General features: G+C 31.9%; 1 protein-coding gene across 7 annotated transcripts in view; it reads right to left on the bottom strand.

The window, feature by feature from the left end:
* Positions 1 to 20949, bottom strand: part of spri (Src homology 2 domain-containing protein sprint) — a 196090-nt gene that overhangs the window by 128292 nt on the left and 46849 nt on the right. The window contains exons 1-2 of one of the 7 annotated variants that reach the window (XM_089697426.1): positions 11987 to 12093; positions 4936 to 5410 (exon numbers count right to left, since the gene is read on the bottom strand). The exons of 1 other annotated variant lie outside the window; for it this stretch is intronic. In XM_089697426.1, coding sequence (XP_089553552.1) covers positions 4936 to 5108 — 173 coding nt within the window. In that variant the 5' untranslated portion in view covers positions 5109 to 5410; positions 11987 to 12093. Of the gene's footprint in view, positions 1 to 4935; positions 5411 to 11930; positions 12094 to 20949 lie in introns of those variants that run through there. 5 more of the 7 variants (XM_089697429.1, XM_089697432.1, XM_089697431.1 and 2 more) reach the window with 5 other exon arrangements.

Raw genomic sequence — 20949 nt, 5'->3', positions numbered from 1 at the left:
AGGTATAACGGTAAAGATTTTAGGATATCGCGATTGCAATCATTACAATGCGTTTTGAGTACTGTCAAGGAATACTAAGTGATAGAATAGAGGGTCGCTTTAGGACAATTCGCAGTAATTATAAGAAGAATGAATAACAAGCACATAGAAAGGTAATGCCTATAACCTATTTCTTACGGCCTGAAAACATTAAATAAATTGTGCCGTTGCTATTGCAACTGATTCACAAAAAAATGTGATTATAACATAAAAAATAATTTTAAAGGCATCTTATAACGATTAACATAGGCAAATCCACGTAAAATTGATTTTATACCCATTTATTCATTGTTTACGTTCATTAACTACCAAGTTACAATGCTATAAACAAAATGCCATTAAATTGCATTTCGCATATCGACAAATGAACATGCAATACTGCAATAACACGAGAATATCGCATTAAATTATATAACAATATACCGTCCTTTAAATTTAATCGCGGAATAATCTCTTGAGTATAGGCTTCAATCGCAGATGTAATCTTGCGTAAGCACAATATCGTATCTCTGTAATATATTATGACGTTTATTACGATTATAACTGGCCGATGAAAAGATAACAATTATTATTAATATGCTTATCTGAAAATACTGTTATGTGTATTGATATTTTTACGTACAGGCTTTGTTTGGTATGAAATGAAAGTTACTTAATTTGTTACAAAAATAAGAGGATAGAGCTTTTTCCCACGAAATTTATTAAAAAAATTCAACTTAAGTTACCATAGGTAAAGTCTCATCAGTTCATTTATTTTTATGTATTTAAATTGTTTCAATAGTGATAGATCGGATTTTAAGCAAATGCCGAAGGTTGAGTAAGTGATACAACCTCCGGCATAGGCGCAATTTTTTTAAAACACTATATTTTAAAACCATAAGCGAAACCATATAAGTATCCTGCTTCGTGTGATTCATACAATAGGTGATTTAAAAAAATATGACTGGATTTAAAAAGAACGCGGAATGGTGACGACCCTCTTTTATTACGGCTTGGTGCACTGGATAATTGACTTCGCAGTAGCCGGTGAATTTCGTTTTTTTTACTAAAAAATAAAATGGCGGACGCATGCGTGTGAATAATGAGGAAAGATTTATGGTAATAGATACCTGGAGACCTACTTCTTGAGTCATTGATGTGCATGGTATAGAAAATAGATATTTGTAGTTAGTACTGGAAGTCCATTATCATTGAAAAAAAATTATGAAAATGATACATAATGCATATTTAAAGTATAATCGTTTGATATACAAGTATTGACACATTTTTCAGTGATAATAAAAATATTATGTCTGTTATTAATAATTCTTATAATTAAAACAAATTTCTTACGAATTATCACGAAATACAAACACGATAGAAAATAAATTCAAGCGGCCTCTATACATAATCGTCGGCTCTTACACGATGCTACAATCTTAGCTGCGACGAGCGATAAAAAGCTCTCTTTCGCCTACGAAGCCGGGTATTGTAGAAGAAAATAGAGATATTTTTAGTTTTTCGATATTTTCTTACCCGATATGTAGGTAATAGGTATATATTTATAATGTTTAGATACTTTGGAATGTTTATCTTTTTGTTACTTTACCTTTTTCAGTCATCATAAGTCATCAATTACGGAGTTTGAAACACATTTAGCAATTCGTAATCAATAAATGTGAGTGCGAGCATGAATTCGATAGCCGCCTGACACAAAATTCCCAACAAGATGGACAGCGTACAAAGAAGATTGAATCTCAACGTAATTCAATATAATAAATTGGAGAAGCGGTTTCAAAATCACTCACGACTCGCCTTGTGGCAAGCGGAGCGGCTCAATGCAATTGGAGCTAATAAAAATGCAATTCTCGTAATACGGCTCGACCATTTACTACCCTTTAATGCTCATGCATTCATTGAATAACTAATGTTATTTGCGAGTTGAAGTCGTTTTGCTCAGAGGCGGAAGGAGACTGTCGGATTCGTTGAATCACGCTTTGACATTGGGGAGATGGTTTATTTCGGTAATGCGATAGCTTATATGCAGACAGCGATTACTATTAGAAATTTAATTGCTAGTATACCGTTTAGTATAAATTAAAAAGGATTATTTGAAGAGTCCCTCTTTCAGTATTCTTTAAATGAAGGTCACTTTTTAAAAACAAAACAAATAAATTTTAATTGTACAACATTGCTTTACAATAGATCAACACTGCAATAATTATAAAGTATTTTAAAGTGAAACTTTTATTACATCGTCTCAAACTTTTTGGTCTGTGTAGCGCATGTCGCGTGTATCGCGGCTGCCGAGTAGGTATACCTACTCGGCAGCCGACCGTCACGCGACATGCGCTGCACATAGCAGTGTTCGGAACCGTTCGAACAGTTTCACTTTTACCGTGGTTTCATAAAACCACACAACATTTTTTTTTATAACTGAGATTTGTCTATATAAATCCCATTTCTTACTCAACGTCTAGTTTCCTGGTCTGAACAGTTACATGATTATTTAAGCGACCTACTGTTTATGGTAATATCATTCTTAAGCAGTTACAGGCTTAAAATAGCTAGATTTGTCTGCGCCCTCTTGTATGACAAGATTAATGTCTGATAAACTTGCGATTTTACTCAGGTGTAATTTATTAAAACGTGTTTTTACCTTAGTATTGAATAAATGAAGTTTGAAATAAAATCTTTCGCATGTTCTATGGTTTTAGTTTGTAAACTATGCAAAGTTTTATTGGTAAAATTTGTTATGTTTCTGTGGTTTTGGGAGATTGGAAATAAATATAAAAATATTTGTAACCTCGACTGAAACATTCCAAATATAAGTAGGAGAAGAATATTTATAGAGTAACTGCTACGTTTATATTATCGAAAATGTAGCATGAATTCCTCCTCGGTGTTATTCTTTGCCCTATTTTTGAAAGAAATGTTAATCTTGATTGTACATATAAGTAATTACTCATACAAGCTCATACATAGATTACCTTAGTAAACAAGAACATTTGATAAATAATTAATTAGTACACCGGCATATTACCATGTTTTCTATCAATGAATATTCATAGCGGAACAGTGTTATTAGAACACACGTAAGAGGAAATAATCGATATTTATTTATTTACTTAAAATCAAGGTCAACTTGACTTATATAGGTTAAAATGTAATATTGAAGGTGAGTCTAGATGAAGCCGTTTCGCAAACCAGATGTTGTATAATCATAAGAGCTAGAGAACGGATAAAATCTATCTGAATTGGCAATTGATACATTGGCAAATAATTATAGACTATCATTGACGCGTATTGCATACACACAGTCAATAACACAGACATAGATAGACTACGCAAGTACCGCGATCTGTATGAAAACCAAGCGTGTCATATTTTTTGTACTGACCTTGACGCGTTATGACGTCACGAGCGCTTTTTAGTGATGGTAATTTCATTTTACGCTAAATCGATTAGGACGCCACTCGCGCAGCGATTCTAGTATCGTCCTATCCCATCGAAGTAAATCGAAAGAAATCAGATCAAACTAGATCTATGTCTAAGAGGTAATTAAATAAATGAATCGTAATCGATTACTAAATCGATTCAAGACAGAAAAATGATAATTACCATAGACAGAGGAATGATAAAATAAATTTATAAACCTTTTAATATTCTAACAAGTAAACTAATGTGTTTTAGCTTTTTCTTACATATGCCCATTGAGTTACCGTGTACTACGTACTAGAGAGGCCATCGAAAGAAAGTAATGAAACTGTCAATCAATCAATCTTTATGTCCCGTTGCATCAATCCATTTTTCTTTTATGTTCGGGTTACTTGGAAAACTGAAAAAACAAACATAGTCTAAGCAATAAGGAGTTTTCTTAAAAAACTCCCAAGATGACACTTTAACTAATGGCGTCCATGTCATAATATTTATTTTTAGTACCTTTGTATTAAAATACTTAAAAGTTCTAGGTCAAGTCATATTAAATGACAAAAAAAATCTATGCCTTTTTTTTTGAAAAATTGCTCCTTCAAATTATCATTTTTCTGTTCGATTATAAAATCGATTAGAATCGAGAACTGTTGCATCAAATGAACATCACTAACCACAAAATTGGACAGAAAAATGAGAACAGAAAAATGAGAAGACGCTATTCATTGCTTGTTATCATACGACTCGATCTTTACCGTGCCAAGTAAAAGCCGCAATGTATTCCGAATCATTTCGTATGATTTGGTATCCGTGTTTGTCACGATCGTTTTCCACAGATATTCTTTATTTGATTTTAAAATAAATAGTGCATATTCTGATTAGAAAATTACTTACCGGTGGAAGGAAACATCTCTGCTAACTCGGCCACTCACAGCTGTGGAGTTTCTACAGTTTATAACGGCGCAATTCGGCATTTTACTTTATTCAGCTTCACGTCTTTCCTTGGCGAACTGCAAGCGCGGACTGAGTGTAGGCCAGCGTCAAGTAAGTTTCATAAACTTAGTTTGGACACGGGAAGTACATACACTCGCTTAGTCTATCTTGATACATGTCTGTGGTCAATAATAAAGGCATAAGCGGCCTACTTTTATGTGGAAATAAGAGCGACGTTATATTCATATCATAGGTATTCATTTCATACTAAATGTTTCTCATTTATACCTATTATTATAGATTTACTTTACATATTTAATACTTTGTTTGTATACCTACAGACAAAAAAAAATTAGTACCTAATAAATTTAACATCAGCAACAAATTATAATTTATACCATGAACACATAATGTTTAAAAAATAAGAATGTAATGTAAATCATTAAAATATTAGATTAAAAGTAAAAAAGTTCATTATAAATATCAGTATCAATGATCACGAGACTTCGCTTTCTATGCAGTTTTAGATTAATTAAGCTTTAAATCAAGTACCTATAAGCAAGAGTCCTTCGCCTCCACGGACGCCGAGTGTGGGCAGCGCGCTCTAAGGACGACCAGTCACCATCGGTTGATCTCGACAGGGCGGTGTTCCGCGCCTCCACACTCCTCGCGCTCTCCAGGAGTATCGCGGTGTACTTCGTTATCAACATTTGCACCTCACTCATTGAACCACTCTCACTGAACAAATCACACGCGTCACACAAAAACGGCAATGGATTGCCCACAAATCACAAATTACGTTCGCAATTTAAATCGTGCCTTGGTGCAAGATCGTACGTGGGTATGCCGGGACGCAAGGTAAATAACTGACACAGCCGTCACGCGACGTTGGCTACCAAACATCAGCTTTGTTACCCTCGGAATAACAACGGGATATTGTGAATTATGCCCACTCCCACGCATCGACTTGACCCATGTTAAAAACCGCTTACATTAAATTATTTTCTTCAACCCTGTCACTCTCAACCTGCATTTGAGACATTATGTTTTGTTGAATTAGTTTATTATATAAGTTAAATTAAATTATATGAGGCACCCAATTTATTAACTTTTTGAACGAAAAACAAGCTCTACAACTTTTCGTTGTAGAGCTCACATTTTCATTAAGCCATAATTTTGCGCGGATTTTGCATAAAACAAAAACAAATCAACCCTTTCGTTTTCACAATAGTATAACCATTAGCATGCATACAAAACGATGGCGTGTAAATTGGAAGAAACATTACGTCATGATTCACGATGTCAATTTATTTCGATTCAATCAAGATATTCTCCAATTGCAATATCCGTTGGATTGCATCAATCTCATCAATAAATCATAGGATGAACACAGCTACACAAATCACAATAAACTGTTAAATGCTGTTTTTGCCAAAAATGTTTATTTATTCGAATAAATGTATGAATGTGAATAATATGCCATGATTAAAGTTTAAATCAATAGAATTTTGTCGAATAAAAATAAAAAATAAATTTTAAGTTTTTTTAACAATCTTATCCTAGTTTCTACAAACTGTTTCATAATCACCACAACTATCAATGCAGTCGACCAATTGTGAGGGCAATTAGCGACACAAAACACCGGTGTCATCGACCCCGGCGCAATAATTCTGCAAATAAACCACGTTGTAGAAATAGCTATTCTACTCGTAGCTCAAGGGTACTATTAGCTTCATAATTCATTACGATTTAACCATTAACTTTCAAATGCTTTGAGGTTTTAATATCAGTTACTCGTAAGTAGCGTGCGCGTTTAGTAACTAGGTTTTATTGCTCGTTATTTATGGAGATTAACTGTTTTAAAATTAAAATAATTGCTTGCAGTGAATTCGCCTGAAATTAAAAAGACGACCGCCACGTTATGAGACATAAGTTTCATAATATGTATTTTATTATCATTAGGTCCTTAAAGCTGTTGAAGATTTTTCAGTAACATGAAAAAAAATCTATCAAGAATATATAATATGATCACAGAATATGATTGATATAAGTCTGTACGAAAAGCGATTTAATCTATGTTTTATTTTGATTTGCAGTCGTTGCTAAATCATGTGTTTAATTTATTTAACAAAAAATATATTGCCTTGACCGACATAATACAAGTTAGTGGACACAGTTGTTATGATAAATAATGAGTTAAAATAATGAGCTAAAATATAAAAAAAATACATATACCTATGTATTTAACATTTGATATTTAAGGCGTCTAGTTGCTGCATAAACAATTCTTTAAAGACAAATAGCAGAAATATATAAAGATAGGAAATTTATTCGCTTTAGTTCTGCATGATATTTTCCATTTAAATAACGATGAAATATCACGTATGGGAAACCTCATTAAAACTTTCGGATCGCTATCGACCAAGACCTTTGGCTTTAGACGTCATTTAACTGTCGTTTAATGGTGAACTCTTCCGATCTTTATACATTGTATAAGTATTACTATTAAAGTATTAAATATCAAAAGTTCGACTTATATACCTCGTCAATAAGATGGGAATTGGTAGTCCTTTGTACATTCTATTTAAATTATATCTATGTTTTTTTTTGTTTCAGATATTAAGGAAATTTAATAATACAAAACTAAAGTGTGCCAATGTGACTTACACCACAAGTTCTAAAGTAAATTCATGTAAGCGAGTTTAAACGAAAAATAAATTAAACCCATGAGTTTTCCTCACACTACTAATTTTTAATACCGATTATTATCCTTAGATCCATTACAATAATTTATCCAACAGTAAAGTACCTACTCTATGGTAGATAACAATAAAAAATTTAAATTGAACTGTGACCTTTACTCGCAATACGTATCACAATAGGAGCTACATACATTAACCACGTTACACGCATAAACGTCAAGTTCGAGGTTAAACCATGGTTAAACAGGATTTTTTCTCCTTTTACGGCGAAGCGGGTATGATAACTAGCTGTTTACCAGTCTCGGTCATCGATTACACAGCATTTGTAATAGGTCATAGATTATATACCATTTTATTCAAGGGCTAACAAACGAACATGTACATTAGTGGATATACATCTAATAACAACGGGTCACCATGAAATTTGACTTTGATTGCAAAGCATTAAATTTGGTAGTTTAGGTCGTAATTAGACGGAAAAAAAATATATGGCATGAAAAACTTTGCTTTTGTGCTTAGAAGACTGATTGAACAAAATTTTTAAAAATCTCGGATTTTAATTTTTGATTGAAAATAAAACTATTGAAATAAAAATGTTTATTATTTTTATTAAGTTTTACTATCAAATTAGCTTACAGAAAAGTGGGAAATAACTTAAAAGTGCACACTTTTAATTTTTCTTTTATGTTCATAGCTACTTTCTCTCAATAAACCCCAAATATAGTCGCCCATCATGTTTTCATTGAATTGGCCTTGATAGCGTTGTTCAAAATTTATGATGTCCTGATGGAAACGTTCTCCTTGCTCTTCGGAATAGGCTCCCATATTGTTTTTAAATTTATCCAAATGAGCATGCAGCATATGTACTTTTAATGACATCCTGCAGCCCATGGCCTTAAAATTTGTAATTTGCCTTACCTTCCAAACACCTTTTACAATAACTACAAGCAACATGTGGAGCCCATGGCTTATGTTGATTCCGTACAGGACAGTCAAAATATGCTTCATAGGCTTCACAGAGAACATGAGATGTCTTTAGTTCATATTTCACGTCTCGAACTTTAATAAATTGACCACATATAAAACAAAATGCATCAGCATCGTATTTGCACTTTCGTGACGACATTTTAAGTTATTCTGGGCTTGTAAATAACACCTGATGGTTGTTTATCACTCGGGTGCCATCTAGCAGCACATTGTAAACGTTAACACCCCACTCTCACCGCGTGGTCTTTTTAAAAATATTAAAATCAATTAAAATTTATGAAAAAATTGAAAAATGAGTATTATTATTATAACTATCACAAAAGCAAACTTTATACCGAAAAAAGGTATTTTCTTTTCGTTTTTGTGCATAACTAACTGGAAAATAATAGTATAAACTTTAGGACAAAGAACGAAAATTTTTTTGTCGAGTCGTGTAATTAATGTGTGATTAATTATTACCTACGAGGTAAAATAACTTGTGAATAATTTTGTTGTAAAGTACAATTGAATACATTGAGAAAATAATATGCAAGCTTTTAACCAACACAGCAATGTAGCAAAAACAATGATGAACAAAACATAATGTAGAGCTCTTCATTCAAACTAGGTAGCAAATAAAAAATAATATTTTTCGTTATTTAAATGGAATTTTAGCATGCACGATATTGCAGTAGGTACAAATACATTTTTATTCCAGAGCCTATGTGATGAATAACTTCGTAAGATTACTACATGTATATTCTGCTCTGCTCTATGAAACTAAATGTTTAAAATTTTGATGGATTATGTAATTTTCAAGATAAAAACTTAGCATTAAAAAACGTGTCTATTTGTTTTCCATAATTCATCGACCTTTTAAATAATTTTAACCAAACACACGAGCATACATGTTAATATATTCGTGTCGTGAGAATACATTCTATTAATCAAGCGACACTAGTCGAAATAAGTACCTAAGTGATAAATAACATTTTGAGTACATCTACCGTTACACTGCAAATAAATGATAATTTCTTTAAGACGGAAAATGCTTTCAAATAAAGAATTTTTTCCTAGGATATTTCTAATCCATATAAAAAAGACATAAAATAGAAGTTGTCAAGATATTAACAAATAATCAAAACTTATTTGAAAGTTCTTTTTATCACTCATTTCTTCTCAATCTTATATATATAAAAATGAATCGCAAAATGTGTTGGTAAGCGCATAACTCGAGAACGGCTGAACCGATTTCGATAATTCTTTTTTCTTATATATAAAAATGAATCGCAAAATGTGTTGGTAAGCGCATAACTCGAGAACGGCTGAACCGATTTCGATAATTCTTTTTTTATTATATTCCTTGAAGTACGAGGATGGTTCTTACGTAGAGAAAACGTAAATATGTACCACGGGCGAAGCCGGGGCGGACTGCTAGTTTAAAATAATATTAGCATTATTTTAGTCTTCGGTTAAATAAACATACTAAGTATATAATTAGCCGCATATTTTATGAATCGAAAGAAGTCAAAACATAGATCGAATTCTTACTTGCAATTATTTAAATGTACACATATCATTTGAACAATTCATTCGTATTTGACTATCTGTTTATTTGCACCTCCAACTTGATAGGCATTGCATTCCATTCCTCGTATGTCGGTAATTTTATAGGCACGATAAGTGCTGACGCATATAGTGAGTCGGCTACAGATACCTCTGCAGAATGTTTATTGATTATGCACTAATTACTATCAAAGGTTGGTTTTACTTATGCAATTTCTTCGTACTTTTTTATAGGTAGGTAATACTTGGTAATTGGTTTGGTTTTGCCATTGGGAAGGTATTAATTGCATTGAAATTAGTGTATTCACGGACCTTCACACAAACACGAACGGTTTTAAGAACTTCTCTCCCAACAGGCTATCAACTTGTAAAAAAGTTTATGTCTAAGTTATTAACAAATTTGGTATTTAGTTCCGGTGCCGTTTAAGATTTAGAACTGAAGCTATAGAGTATGACTAACATATAGATTATAAAGCATACAGCAAGCAAACATGCATATTGCATCTAGTTTTAGAATAATTTGTAGTTAAAACGTTCGAAAATAATATACACGCTTTCCTTCGCATAGAATGTTACCGCCGTAATAAACAATGGTACAAAGACAAACGTTCATTAGCTGTCAAATGTATTAAAATGACAAAGATGGCCTCGCACATGGCAAGCAGCCAACGAATACCTCGGTAAAGCGATTGTTAACTCCACAATCATTAACCATGTTACTTCAAAACGGGATACAGATTTAATAACTTTGAACGAGCAATATAATATGCAGAAAAGTAGCAAACAAGAAAATGTGCCTAAGAACGTCATTTTCTATATAATTCCCATAACCGTGTTTGTTCGGCAAATTATGCTTGCTCCTGGTTTCCAATCATATTCAACTAGATGTCGCATTGTTTGTCACAAAAATCAACGTGATTCAGTAATTATAAACTTTCCTTTATTTAGAAAAGCACTGACTGCTAATAATGTACGTAGTACCTAACCAAAGCTCCAAACAACTCTATGCACCTCTAACTCTATGCACTTCAACTAAAATAAATTTTAGGACGTGTTAAAAATCATACTTTCGCTTTATTGTACATACAGTTTATTGCAAAATATGCTAACGTGGAACTAAAATGGAATAACATTTATAGCGAGGAGTTAGATATAGAAAATTTGCACTGAAAATGTTACCAAAGGTAGCACGTATTGACATGTAAATAGCAAATCGAAGGCAGGTGACTAAAATCACAACATCAAAGTTGGACGGGATCCAACTTTTGCCTAGGAAGGGTTTTTGATATTCATACACGACACACAAAGGGTTTAATTAGGGGATGGAAGTTTGCAGTTTTGTAATTCATAAATACAAAATAGATAACACCGTGCAAATTGTTATCAACTCGTTTATTTTGTAGTTTTTTTTTAAACTTCCTTATCTTTTATTAGTCACTTGATATAAGTATTTCCTAAAGTAAGTATTTAGCTAATTATAGAAAAAAATACGATCCTTAAAATAGGCCTACACTACACTACTTGAAAATTCTGAAATTCAAATGTTTTGTTTCATAAAAAGTAAACGTAGGTAAGGACCTACCTATTTCTTTAAAAGTATCATATAATGAATCACATATTATTTACTATAAATGGACCTTATACGTTTGTGCCTACGCCTCATTTTTCCAAAGCTTATCTAGTAGAGCATCAAAATTTGAACGTTACAACTTTTTGAAGGTTTATCTCAAAAATGTGCAAGTTATACCATATTTATTAATTATTGAGCAATATTTCCGGGAAGATGTTTAAAACGATTACTTGTACAATGTAATTTGCTTCTAGAGTTACACAATTCAGTTACGCATCATAAATCATTCTCAGAAGCAAAACAGCAATAATCGTAGGTGTCGATTAGATCATTTAAATTTCGACAAATTCCTAATGAATCATTTATATTTACTAAGCAGTTGCTTATAGGGTTAACCGAGATTAGGAACCTTGAAAATTTATTGTTAAACAATTTATATAAAAAATGTGAGCTATCAAAAAATTATTTGAGGAAATACCTAAATGTGCGTTATTGTTATTAACAGTGCATGAGCGTTATTTTTTTACAATGATAATTTATTTATTTATAACTGTATAATATTTAGGCATTAACCGTTTAATTAAAATCGTTTAAAGGGAAATCCAAAAATCCTAAATCCAAATGGAAGAAAAATCAGCATTGTTTTAATTTCAGCGCAATACCGTAGATTGGCAACAGTTGCCCTTTAAACTGCATCACCATTGCATAAACAGCACACCCACAAAACGCTAATCGAATACAACCCAAATTGCACCAAGAACACAGTTTCATAACAGTATAGTATCAAATACAAAAATACCGTAAACGCATGCACGTGCGAATACATTGGTTCACACTATATTCGCAACAAGCCAACCGCTCGGATACGTCGGCGCCCGCGCACTGACTCCAAGAACCAAGTACTATACTGAGTCTGTATCGTCAGGATTGATACACTTGAGCTTTTTATTGGACGAACAAGTTAATTAATTATTTGGAATACCGGGAAAGGTGAGTGACCATTTCTCCAAACATTCATGTCCGGCTTTCGTTGTTTATTTTGCATCTATTTCATGCAATGCATGTTTATTTTTAAAAAGCTTACACTAAAATTGTTAAAGGATTCGTAATTAACATTGAGGTCAATGTTTTATTTTACATAATATACGTTTCTACGATTTTGAGGACAACGAATATCGGAAATAAGATTCCGTTTATATTTTATATCATTTATTATCAAACATATCTCTACAAATAGAACATGCAAAATAGCACTACACGATTATTTATTTGCTTAATCGATATTCATCAATTACAAGTTTGTTTTACTGTTTTAAGTTAGTCTTATTCCTCGTGTTCATTACTTATCCATATCCAATAAATTCCAGAATTAATTTGATTAATAAACCTTGGTGGAGCTCGACCACCAAAATTTGATCAAATACTCAAGCTTTACCTAATTCATCCTAAAGTACATAAATTTGAAAAATTCAAACAGAAATGATACCAATTTAAAAGCGTTAGTCACAATTTTGCACTCAAATAAAAACTCTTCGTCGTCCCTTTGACGGTCCGAGTCGCGAGTCCCTTTCCAGTTTTGCAATAAACCTCTTCCCTAAATGGAAGCGGTCTCAAAAATGTTAAACAACTTTTCTTTTCAAAGGGTTCGGGACATAATGTGGATAAAGTTATCTGGACACAACCTTTTATAGTATTCTACGAAACGTAAAAAGACGATCGAAAGCTCTTCCTCATCACATAACCCTAATACGATGCGTCTAATATACATACTATGTAAAACTACAGGAGAAATATAAGTACACACTTTTTATAAACTTCGTCTTAGTTTTTGTCTTAAGAAGTATTTGTGATTATGGACCGACAACTTATAATATTTCATTTGAATAATAAAATTATTTTTCAACAATTTCTGATCTCTTTCGTTTGGTTTAAATTAATTTTGCTGTTTTGGTCTTAACATGGCATAATTATTATCATTTAACAGCATGTACATATCACCTGCTATCAAATATCTTTCAACCACTTCTAAATACATAAACCAACGTAACCCATTACATGTTAGATCGAAAGACCATTTAAAGTTCGACCCAAAAAAGGACGAAAAGATTAAAATTCATTGCATTTATGGATACTCGCTGACCAGATGCTACCAAAATCATATAATTACATAAAAAAAGCCTTGTTTGTTTTCTTATTTAATTTTAGGACAATATTCACTTTCACCAGTACATAAAATTTATCAGATGGATATAACGGTGCGAAAGTTGAAGTACTGTCAGGACAATCTGAGGTACAAATGAATGTACTTTATTACTTTACCTTTTAAAATATGCGTTGAATAAGACTATTGGGAAATACTTTATAGCCTTAAGATAAGACCCAGCAGAGGAAATGTGTTTCAATAAATGAGGGAATTAGGACTGTTGATTATATTATGCGAATGGTATAACCGTTAACTGTTGGCAGAATTAAACAGCTTTTAGAATTTAATACTTTAACAACGTAATTAACACGCATTTAACGAAATCATTTATTTAACTTTATTTTTATTTTATTTAACCCATTGAGCCCCGAACGGCCCGATCGGTCCACGACACAATAGATTTTCTATTGTGTCTGTGATTCCGGGGCCTGAGTTAATTAATTACACATTTCGGCCAGTTTTTTTTAATCTTAAACTGTGTTCCATATATTATGTTTGTTGTATATTATACACGACGTATAATTATGTAATTATGTATGTTCTTATATCCTATTTAAGTGATTTAATTTTCTATCTACAAAAGATATACATTACATTTAACGATGTTGCAAAACTAAATTGCTTTAAACATTATTCACGTTTCTTAATCTGCAAAGGTTAAATAATGTTGTCGTAACGCGTAGATACTTATCCATTGGTAACAAATTCTATATTTTAACAAAAACAAAACTCTTTTTTACCTTCCTATGAATATTTTTTAAGTTATTAAATAAAAATATTAATTTCTTAAGCTATTAAAACGAAGATATTTAACAGAAATAGATACCTACTTATTATACTAATTAATGATTGAATTAAAAGATTTGTATAGAATTCATAAGACGTGTATTTTTGCTCTTCTTAAACCTCGTTGTAAAACATGTAAAAGTAAAAGATTAATTAATTCCTAAAACAATTCCCAATTAGGAAAAAGTTTGAAACAGCGCCCTCTAGGGTCATTTTGAACAAAGTCTCAACAGTATAAAATCACTTTATTCTTTAGTTAGAGCACCTAATGAAAATTGTATCAGTCCTGAGGCACCTGAGGGTTCCTGACTGACTAATGAAGCCTCGGCTATGAATACATATTGGTGCATTAGAGTATACCAATGATTCTGCATAATTAATATCTACACCGCTCTTCACTTTGCTATAGACATTAAGCGAAGACTTAGCTATATTTAGAATTCTCTGCTTTTGTTAATTAGCTCGAATTTGGGTTTGTAGTGGCCTACTAGGTTAAATAAAATCTACCTGTTTTATTCTGATACTATTCCTGAGAATTTTTTTTGCTACATTAATTATCTTTTAATTGAAGTTAAGCGATTGAGAAGTGAAAAATATCATTTCGCAATCTACACGACATTTTGCTATCTGTTAAAAACAAAAATACAAAAAATTGTCTCATTTTATAAAGTGATAAAGTAGTGGATATTCTAACAAATAATAATTTTAAATTGGTGCTGTCTATGTGTTCTTAGATCTTCACTGTTTTTAATTAATTCAGCATGAAGACGAGCGTAAAATCGCTAAAACGTTGTAATTGGTTAAGATGCCGCTCAGTAATTTTACAAACAACCGAGATGCAATAAAAATATTAATTTTCTTATGAAATTATATACAGAGAGTTATTTTCGTACTAAATTAATTTATAACTGTTAATTAACAGGTTAGAGAATTATTTCAGTCATGTCAATAGTGTGGTAATTATATTATTAAATATCATTGGAAATTGTAAACAAAATTGATTACTAAAAATAACATCAAAAATATCTAAAGGACCGTTTTGATTTGACCAAAACTCATTAAGGTGATTCATGACTACATCTCTTAGTTCACAAATCTCGTACGAACATCATAACAGCTTCCGTTACCTCAACGTTATAAACCGAAGAATTCAAACAAATGAATAAGCACAGAGCAATTAAACAGTTGTATTAATTACCAAAGTAAATGTTAAGTCGCGTGCCAGTTTCCCGAAGTGACACGAGCACGTGGGCGGAAGGTACCTAGAACTGGCAATTAAACGTTGTTTATATAAATCGTGGACATGATCTGTCTCTGGCTACCATCTGTCCTATGTTTAGAGTTTATTAATATACGGAGGCGGACTGGGTGGGACGGGGAAATGGCTTGGATAATAGTCCAGGACGTTCGAACTGCTTCAATGAAATATGGCATGGTCCTTTTTGTTAATGTTATTTAGGTATCTCATATTTTAAAATCGCGTCAGCAAATACAAAGAATTTTTAATCAATACAGGCTTCGTCTGATTGGGGGCAAGCGAAGATTATTACAGTCCTTAATCCTATTAAATTAATTCCATTAAATTCTTTAATCGTCTTCAATACTGCCAGCACTCCAGACACTATCGAACTTCTATGAAATATTTTTAGGGCAAAGGATGTATAGTGTCGCTATTTGTATTCAATGTATAATATAACCATGTTCTTTAAGAATTCTTTTTCAAACTACCTACCATACAAAAATATGATAGGTGAGGTGCGAACGGAAAATGCACCGTAAGCATACGTAACCACTAACCACCAATCGTAGTTGTGTCGCGTATTTTTAGTGTTATCAAAGATAAGGTTCCTAATATATTGTATCACAAATGATAACTTACGCTTATTGCTTATATGTTGTTGTTTTTTTTTGCATTCACGGAATCATTTATTTTTCATATTTTCCAAGTAAATCGTGTACTTATGCACCGAAAGAGCTTCAACGTTAAAACCGACCAAGAATTCACGAGTAAAAAATGACTTGAATCATTATGTATCTAGGTGACTTTCAGTGACACGTTTTGCATTTTAGAAGCACGAAAACGGTACAGAAAACGCTTAAAAGAGGTGCATTATGCAGAACTTAATAACTCGCCTACGTAACGTTCACGGTTTTAAGATGGGTTAAACTCGAAGCTCTGTATATCGCTAAGTGTTAAATATATTTTAGAAGCACGGGTAAGTTTATGTTTGCTCTATTAGAATTACTATTCACGATCAGGTGATTGCATTCCTTTTGCATTCTCATATGAACAGAGAATTAGTATCATTTTTATGCTTTCACCCAACCTATCATTTTCGAGAATGTTAATTTAATTTAATTAGATGCAATTGAAAGAAAATAACAGAGGGCCTATTTACAACATTTGTGTTTAGATAAGCTATTGTTTCTAAGTAGAATTTTAGTTAGGAGTTATCGGTCCGTCGCATGTCTTATAACATTAATTTGGAGTTAAAATGATCATAGTCCGGGATACATCGCCCATTTTTGCAAGTGATTACTATCAAGCTAATTTTTCGTGAGTAGTTTTATTTTGATGAGATGCCCAATAATTTCATGTACGAAACTCTCGATTGTGGTAGCTTACAGAGGTAACAAGGATAAAAATTTTTGATTTGACGGTTCTCAAATATTTATTACGCAATTTGTAGGACAATATGTCTGTTGAATTATATAAGTATTAAATAAGTGAAAATAAAAAAAATCAGCTGGTTAGTAATCATTTATGATGACTTCGTTATCGATACACATTGGAAAGGGGGACTCTTTGATCAAACCATAGATTTTGTAGGACAAATATTTTTTCGAATAATTTAGATAATTATCTTGAGATTGAACAAAAAAAAATATTCAGTTAGTAATTAATATTTGAGAACCATCAAATCAAAATATTTTATCCTTGTTACCTCTGTAAGCTACCACAATCGAGAGTTTTGTACATGAAATTATTGGGCATCTCATCAAAATAAAGCTACTCACGAAAAATTAGCTTGATAGTAATCACTTGCAAAAATGGGCGATGTATCCCGGACTATCATGGTTTTGTCCAAATTACATTTTGTATTTGTGTCACAAACATTTAGGGCTTATTTGTTGGCTATTCATAATATCTTTCATTCACAAATATGAATACGCGATAATGAAGTCACACCATACAATACAGTTTATAAAGGTTACCTACGTCAACGCATTGCTTAAGTACAGTCACTCCATTTATTCTGGGAGTTGTAATGTTATTTCTTCGGCATTTATAAATTTACTAATAATTTATACTTTAAGAGTTGAGTATTTTTGTAATATGGCAAATATATTTTAGGTCTTTATCAGTGCTATTTTCTTTACGAGTAATAAGATGATCAGCATTTATTCAGCAGCATTTCTTATTTACTCTTCCTTGCATTGGAAAATTGATGTTTACGTATAATAGGACAGATAATACAACTATACAGCATTAGTGTGCTAATACGTTAATTCTACGTTATACGGTGATTGGTTTTGTCCCTTTAGTTTCTGTGATCTGTGGTTTTGTCGTAACCGACTCGTGTGTGCCGAGAGCACAAGACAGAAGTGAAACTTCTTTGGCAAAATTCAAATATACCACAATCGTCGCCTACTCCATGACGTGACGGTATTGCCATGACGCGACTTTGAAATTTTACCCTCAACGCGCCTAAAGACGCTTCACTTCAAAATTACATTCTACCATTTTCCTTCGTGTAATGTAGTTCGTAGTTATGTCGATTCAACTAGGCGCTTCAAAGAGAAGCCTACTTGAATTAATAATATTTCATGGACAAAGTTTAAGTGTGACCCACTTTTAGCTGAAACATGCTCACACTAACTAGGGAAATGAATTAATGATACTTGAATTTAAATTTTAATGGCCCTATTTAATACACTTACAAGGTTTTTTACTTGTTTTTTTTTTATAATTTCTAATTATTCATTTTATAAGATTTGTGATTCAGGAAAATAAACATATACAACCCATTCGAAGACGACTGTCAAATCGGATTTCATTGTCACATAATATGATGTACGTAATATACAAGTACGTACGTATAATGTATCTGAATATATGTAATGTAAAAGCTCTATTACAAATTAGCATACATTCAAGCTAACAGATATTATAACAATTACGCATATTCGTTAACGATCTCATTAGCACATTTAATCCTCTCACATTTCCATGTCGATAATTATCTCACCCCATACGAGCACAATGGGCTTTGTTCTATAGACTTTAGTAAAATTAAAATGACAGATAAAGGGAAGCACACATGGATGGGTATGTGATAAATTAGTTTATTATCCGGTTATTGAGTGGAGTAAGCGTTAGGGTGAATGCACGAAAACAAACTACACGCTGTGCAAGTTTTTCACTCATGAGCGTGGTTTTATATAAAAATAGCTTTTGTTAATAGGAGTTAACTATGTTTAATATAAACAAACGAACAATGCCTCTTTGTATCATTAGTAAAGACAAGATGCATTATAAACAGCAGTGTTAAAAATAAACAAATAAAAATTAAATATGGAACTTTCTATGTAAAGCTTCTTACCGCTCGCGCATTTAGATAGTCCTATCAAAATGCAAAACGGTAAGATATATTACGAAACAGAATAACAAGTTGAACGGACATCGTTAAATAATAAAATCAACATTATTACAGCATTTGAAATTAGTTTTACAGAACCAAAACATATCTTTAAATCACATTAAATATGAACCTCCCGTTATTAATATCCTATTTAAACATCGTGTTCTATTAACGTGTATTAGCGGAAACAATTAAATACACAGCCTAAAGCCTTTTCCCGTCCTACAACGGTATACCTACCTTTATTAATTATTACGACCAAGAACAAATATTTCCCATGTTATCGTTGACCAGAACAAATTACCCAAGTTCTGTTCATAAATAAAGACCCTTCATCTTTATTCAGGACTGATACGAAACTTGGCGAGAAACATTTGGGAGGATTTCATACTTTAACAGGTTTGTCTCGATTACCGTTATTTGAATGTTATTGTTGTGGAAATATTATGTAGCCATAACTCAAAACAAAGATAAGTTTCTGTGTTATAATATCACAGTCATATCAAATGAGATTTCGTTTTTGTAGCAATATTGTCGAAAATTTTATCCCTATTACAAGACTTTATGCACCTAATTCTAAGCAATGCTCTCGCTCTAGAAAAAATTATTGTTTCGTCTATTTTTAAAACCATTAAAAATATAATATATTTACTAGTATTAAAGTTACATTAACCATAGCGCTACACACAAAGCGACCACATAACTTAAACATCAGTAAGTGCTAAGCCATAAGTAAATCCGACTTGTGTCAGTCTGTGTTTCACTAATGTGATTAATTACTTCCGAGATACGCCTGATACGTGATGGACGCCACCGGTCTACATAGGGTTGCCACAAGGCACTTAATTGCAAACTTTTTGCGATCACAATATTGATAATATATTGAATTATCAATATTTTGATATTTGTATCATATTTAGCATTAGTATGGGCTTTAAAAATGTATTTGTATTGAAACAAAAATTCATAATCTTATCAATACATTATAGCTTTTTGTTAATGATTTTTTCTTTATGTTGTTGACTTATTTGCATAGAAATATTGAAGAACAACAAACAAATCGTAAATATAATATTATGCTAAAAATATAAAGCAAAATATACAAAATCGTATACGTAAGTGCATTATTCACCGCGCACAATTATTAGCAATACTCATTGTCTACACAACGAACCCTATATATCAAACAGGATATTATTTAATCATAACCATGTCAGAATCCTCAGACTAATATTAATCTTCAGACTCTAAATATGTTGAAAATAAACTACATTTGAATAGTTAATATTAAAAACCAAACTATAACAAAAAAATATAGATAAGTAAAATATTGGCAGCCCTGATTCCACATTAATAAAAGATCATGATTGTAAAAGGTTATATCCAAGCAAAAACATTATACTAGCTTGATTCAGAAACAGACCTAAGAAAAAAGTATAGGTATGTACATACCTAACATTATAGATATACTTACATACAAATATAATTTTTGTACAAAAAGAAGGTATCCGTGACACTATACGACTATAATTTATAATCACAGATAACCTTTACTGATATAATCTTTCTAAATGTTAGGCAGATAATTAATTAATTGTTAAGCCAGTACATAAATTCTATTGGCTTTACAAAATGTAATACCGAAAACATTTCGCTGTGTCACAACTATGTGAATCACACCCGCCTTTTTCTTGTACCACGTCTTGGGAAGTAATTGAAACTAGAATGTTGCAAGGACAGGCACAATCCTTTGAGCAATATTTTTAATACTTTTATTTAGCTTGGAAAGACCAACGAAACTTATGAACTAAATTCACATTTTCTATGACGATTTTCTTTTGTTGGTGTACAACGTTGAGATGTAATATATATCTATCAATTGAGAAGACCTGTGCTTGAGCCTTTTATAAAATTCTGAATTGTTAAGAAATGAGTAGCGATCAAGGAAAAATAATATATATTATAATTGTCAGATAAATAATAGTTTAAAAGTATGGTGTACAATTCCACAGGTCGAGAGAACATAATAAAAATCCACTCAGGCCGTAAACATTAATAAAAGCACCTACCATGAAACCTTATTGAATTTTACTAACAAGGTTCTCTAGCGAAAATAGCCAAGCTTATGTT

The sequence above is a fragment of the Colias philodice genome, chromosome 7 (genome assembly GCF_061535455.1).
Source record: "Colias philodice isolate Cphi_HAF_F1 chromosome 7, ilColPhil1 Martin Lab GWU primary, whole genome shotgun sequence".
In the NCBI taxonomy this organism is placed as follows: Eukaryota; Metazoa; Arthropoda; class Insecta; order Lepidoptera; family Pieridae; genus Colias; species Colias philodice.
Note: the sequence above shows the minus strand (reverse complement) of the source record. Positions and strands in the feature narration are given on the sequence as shown.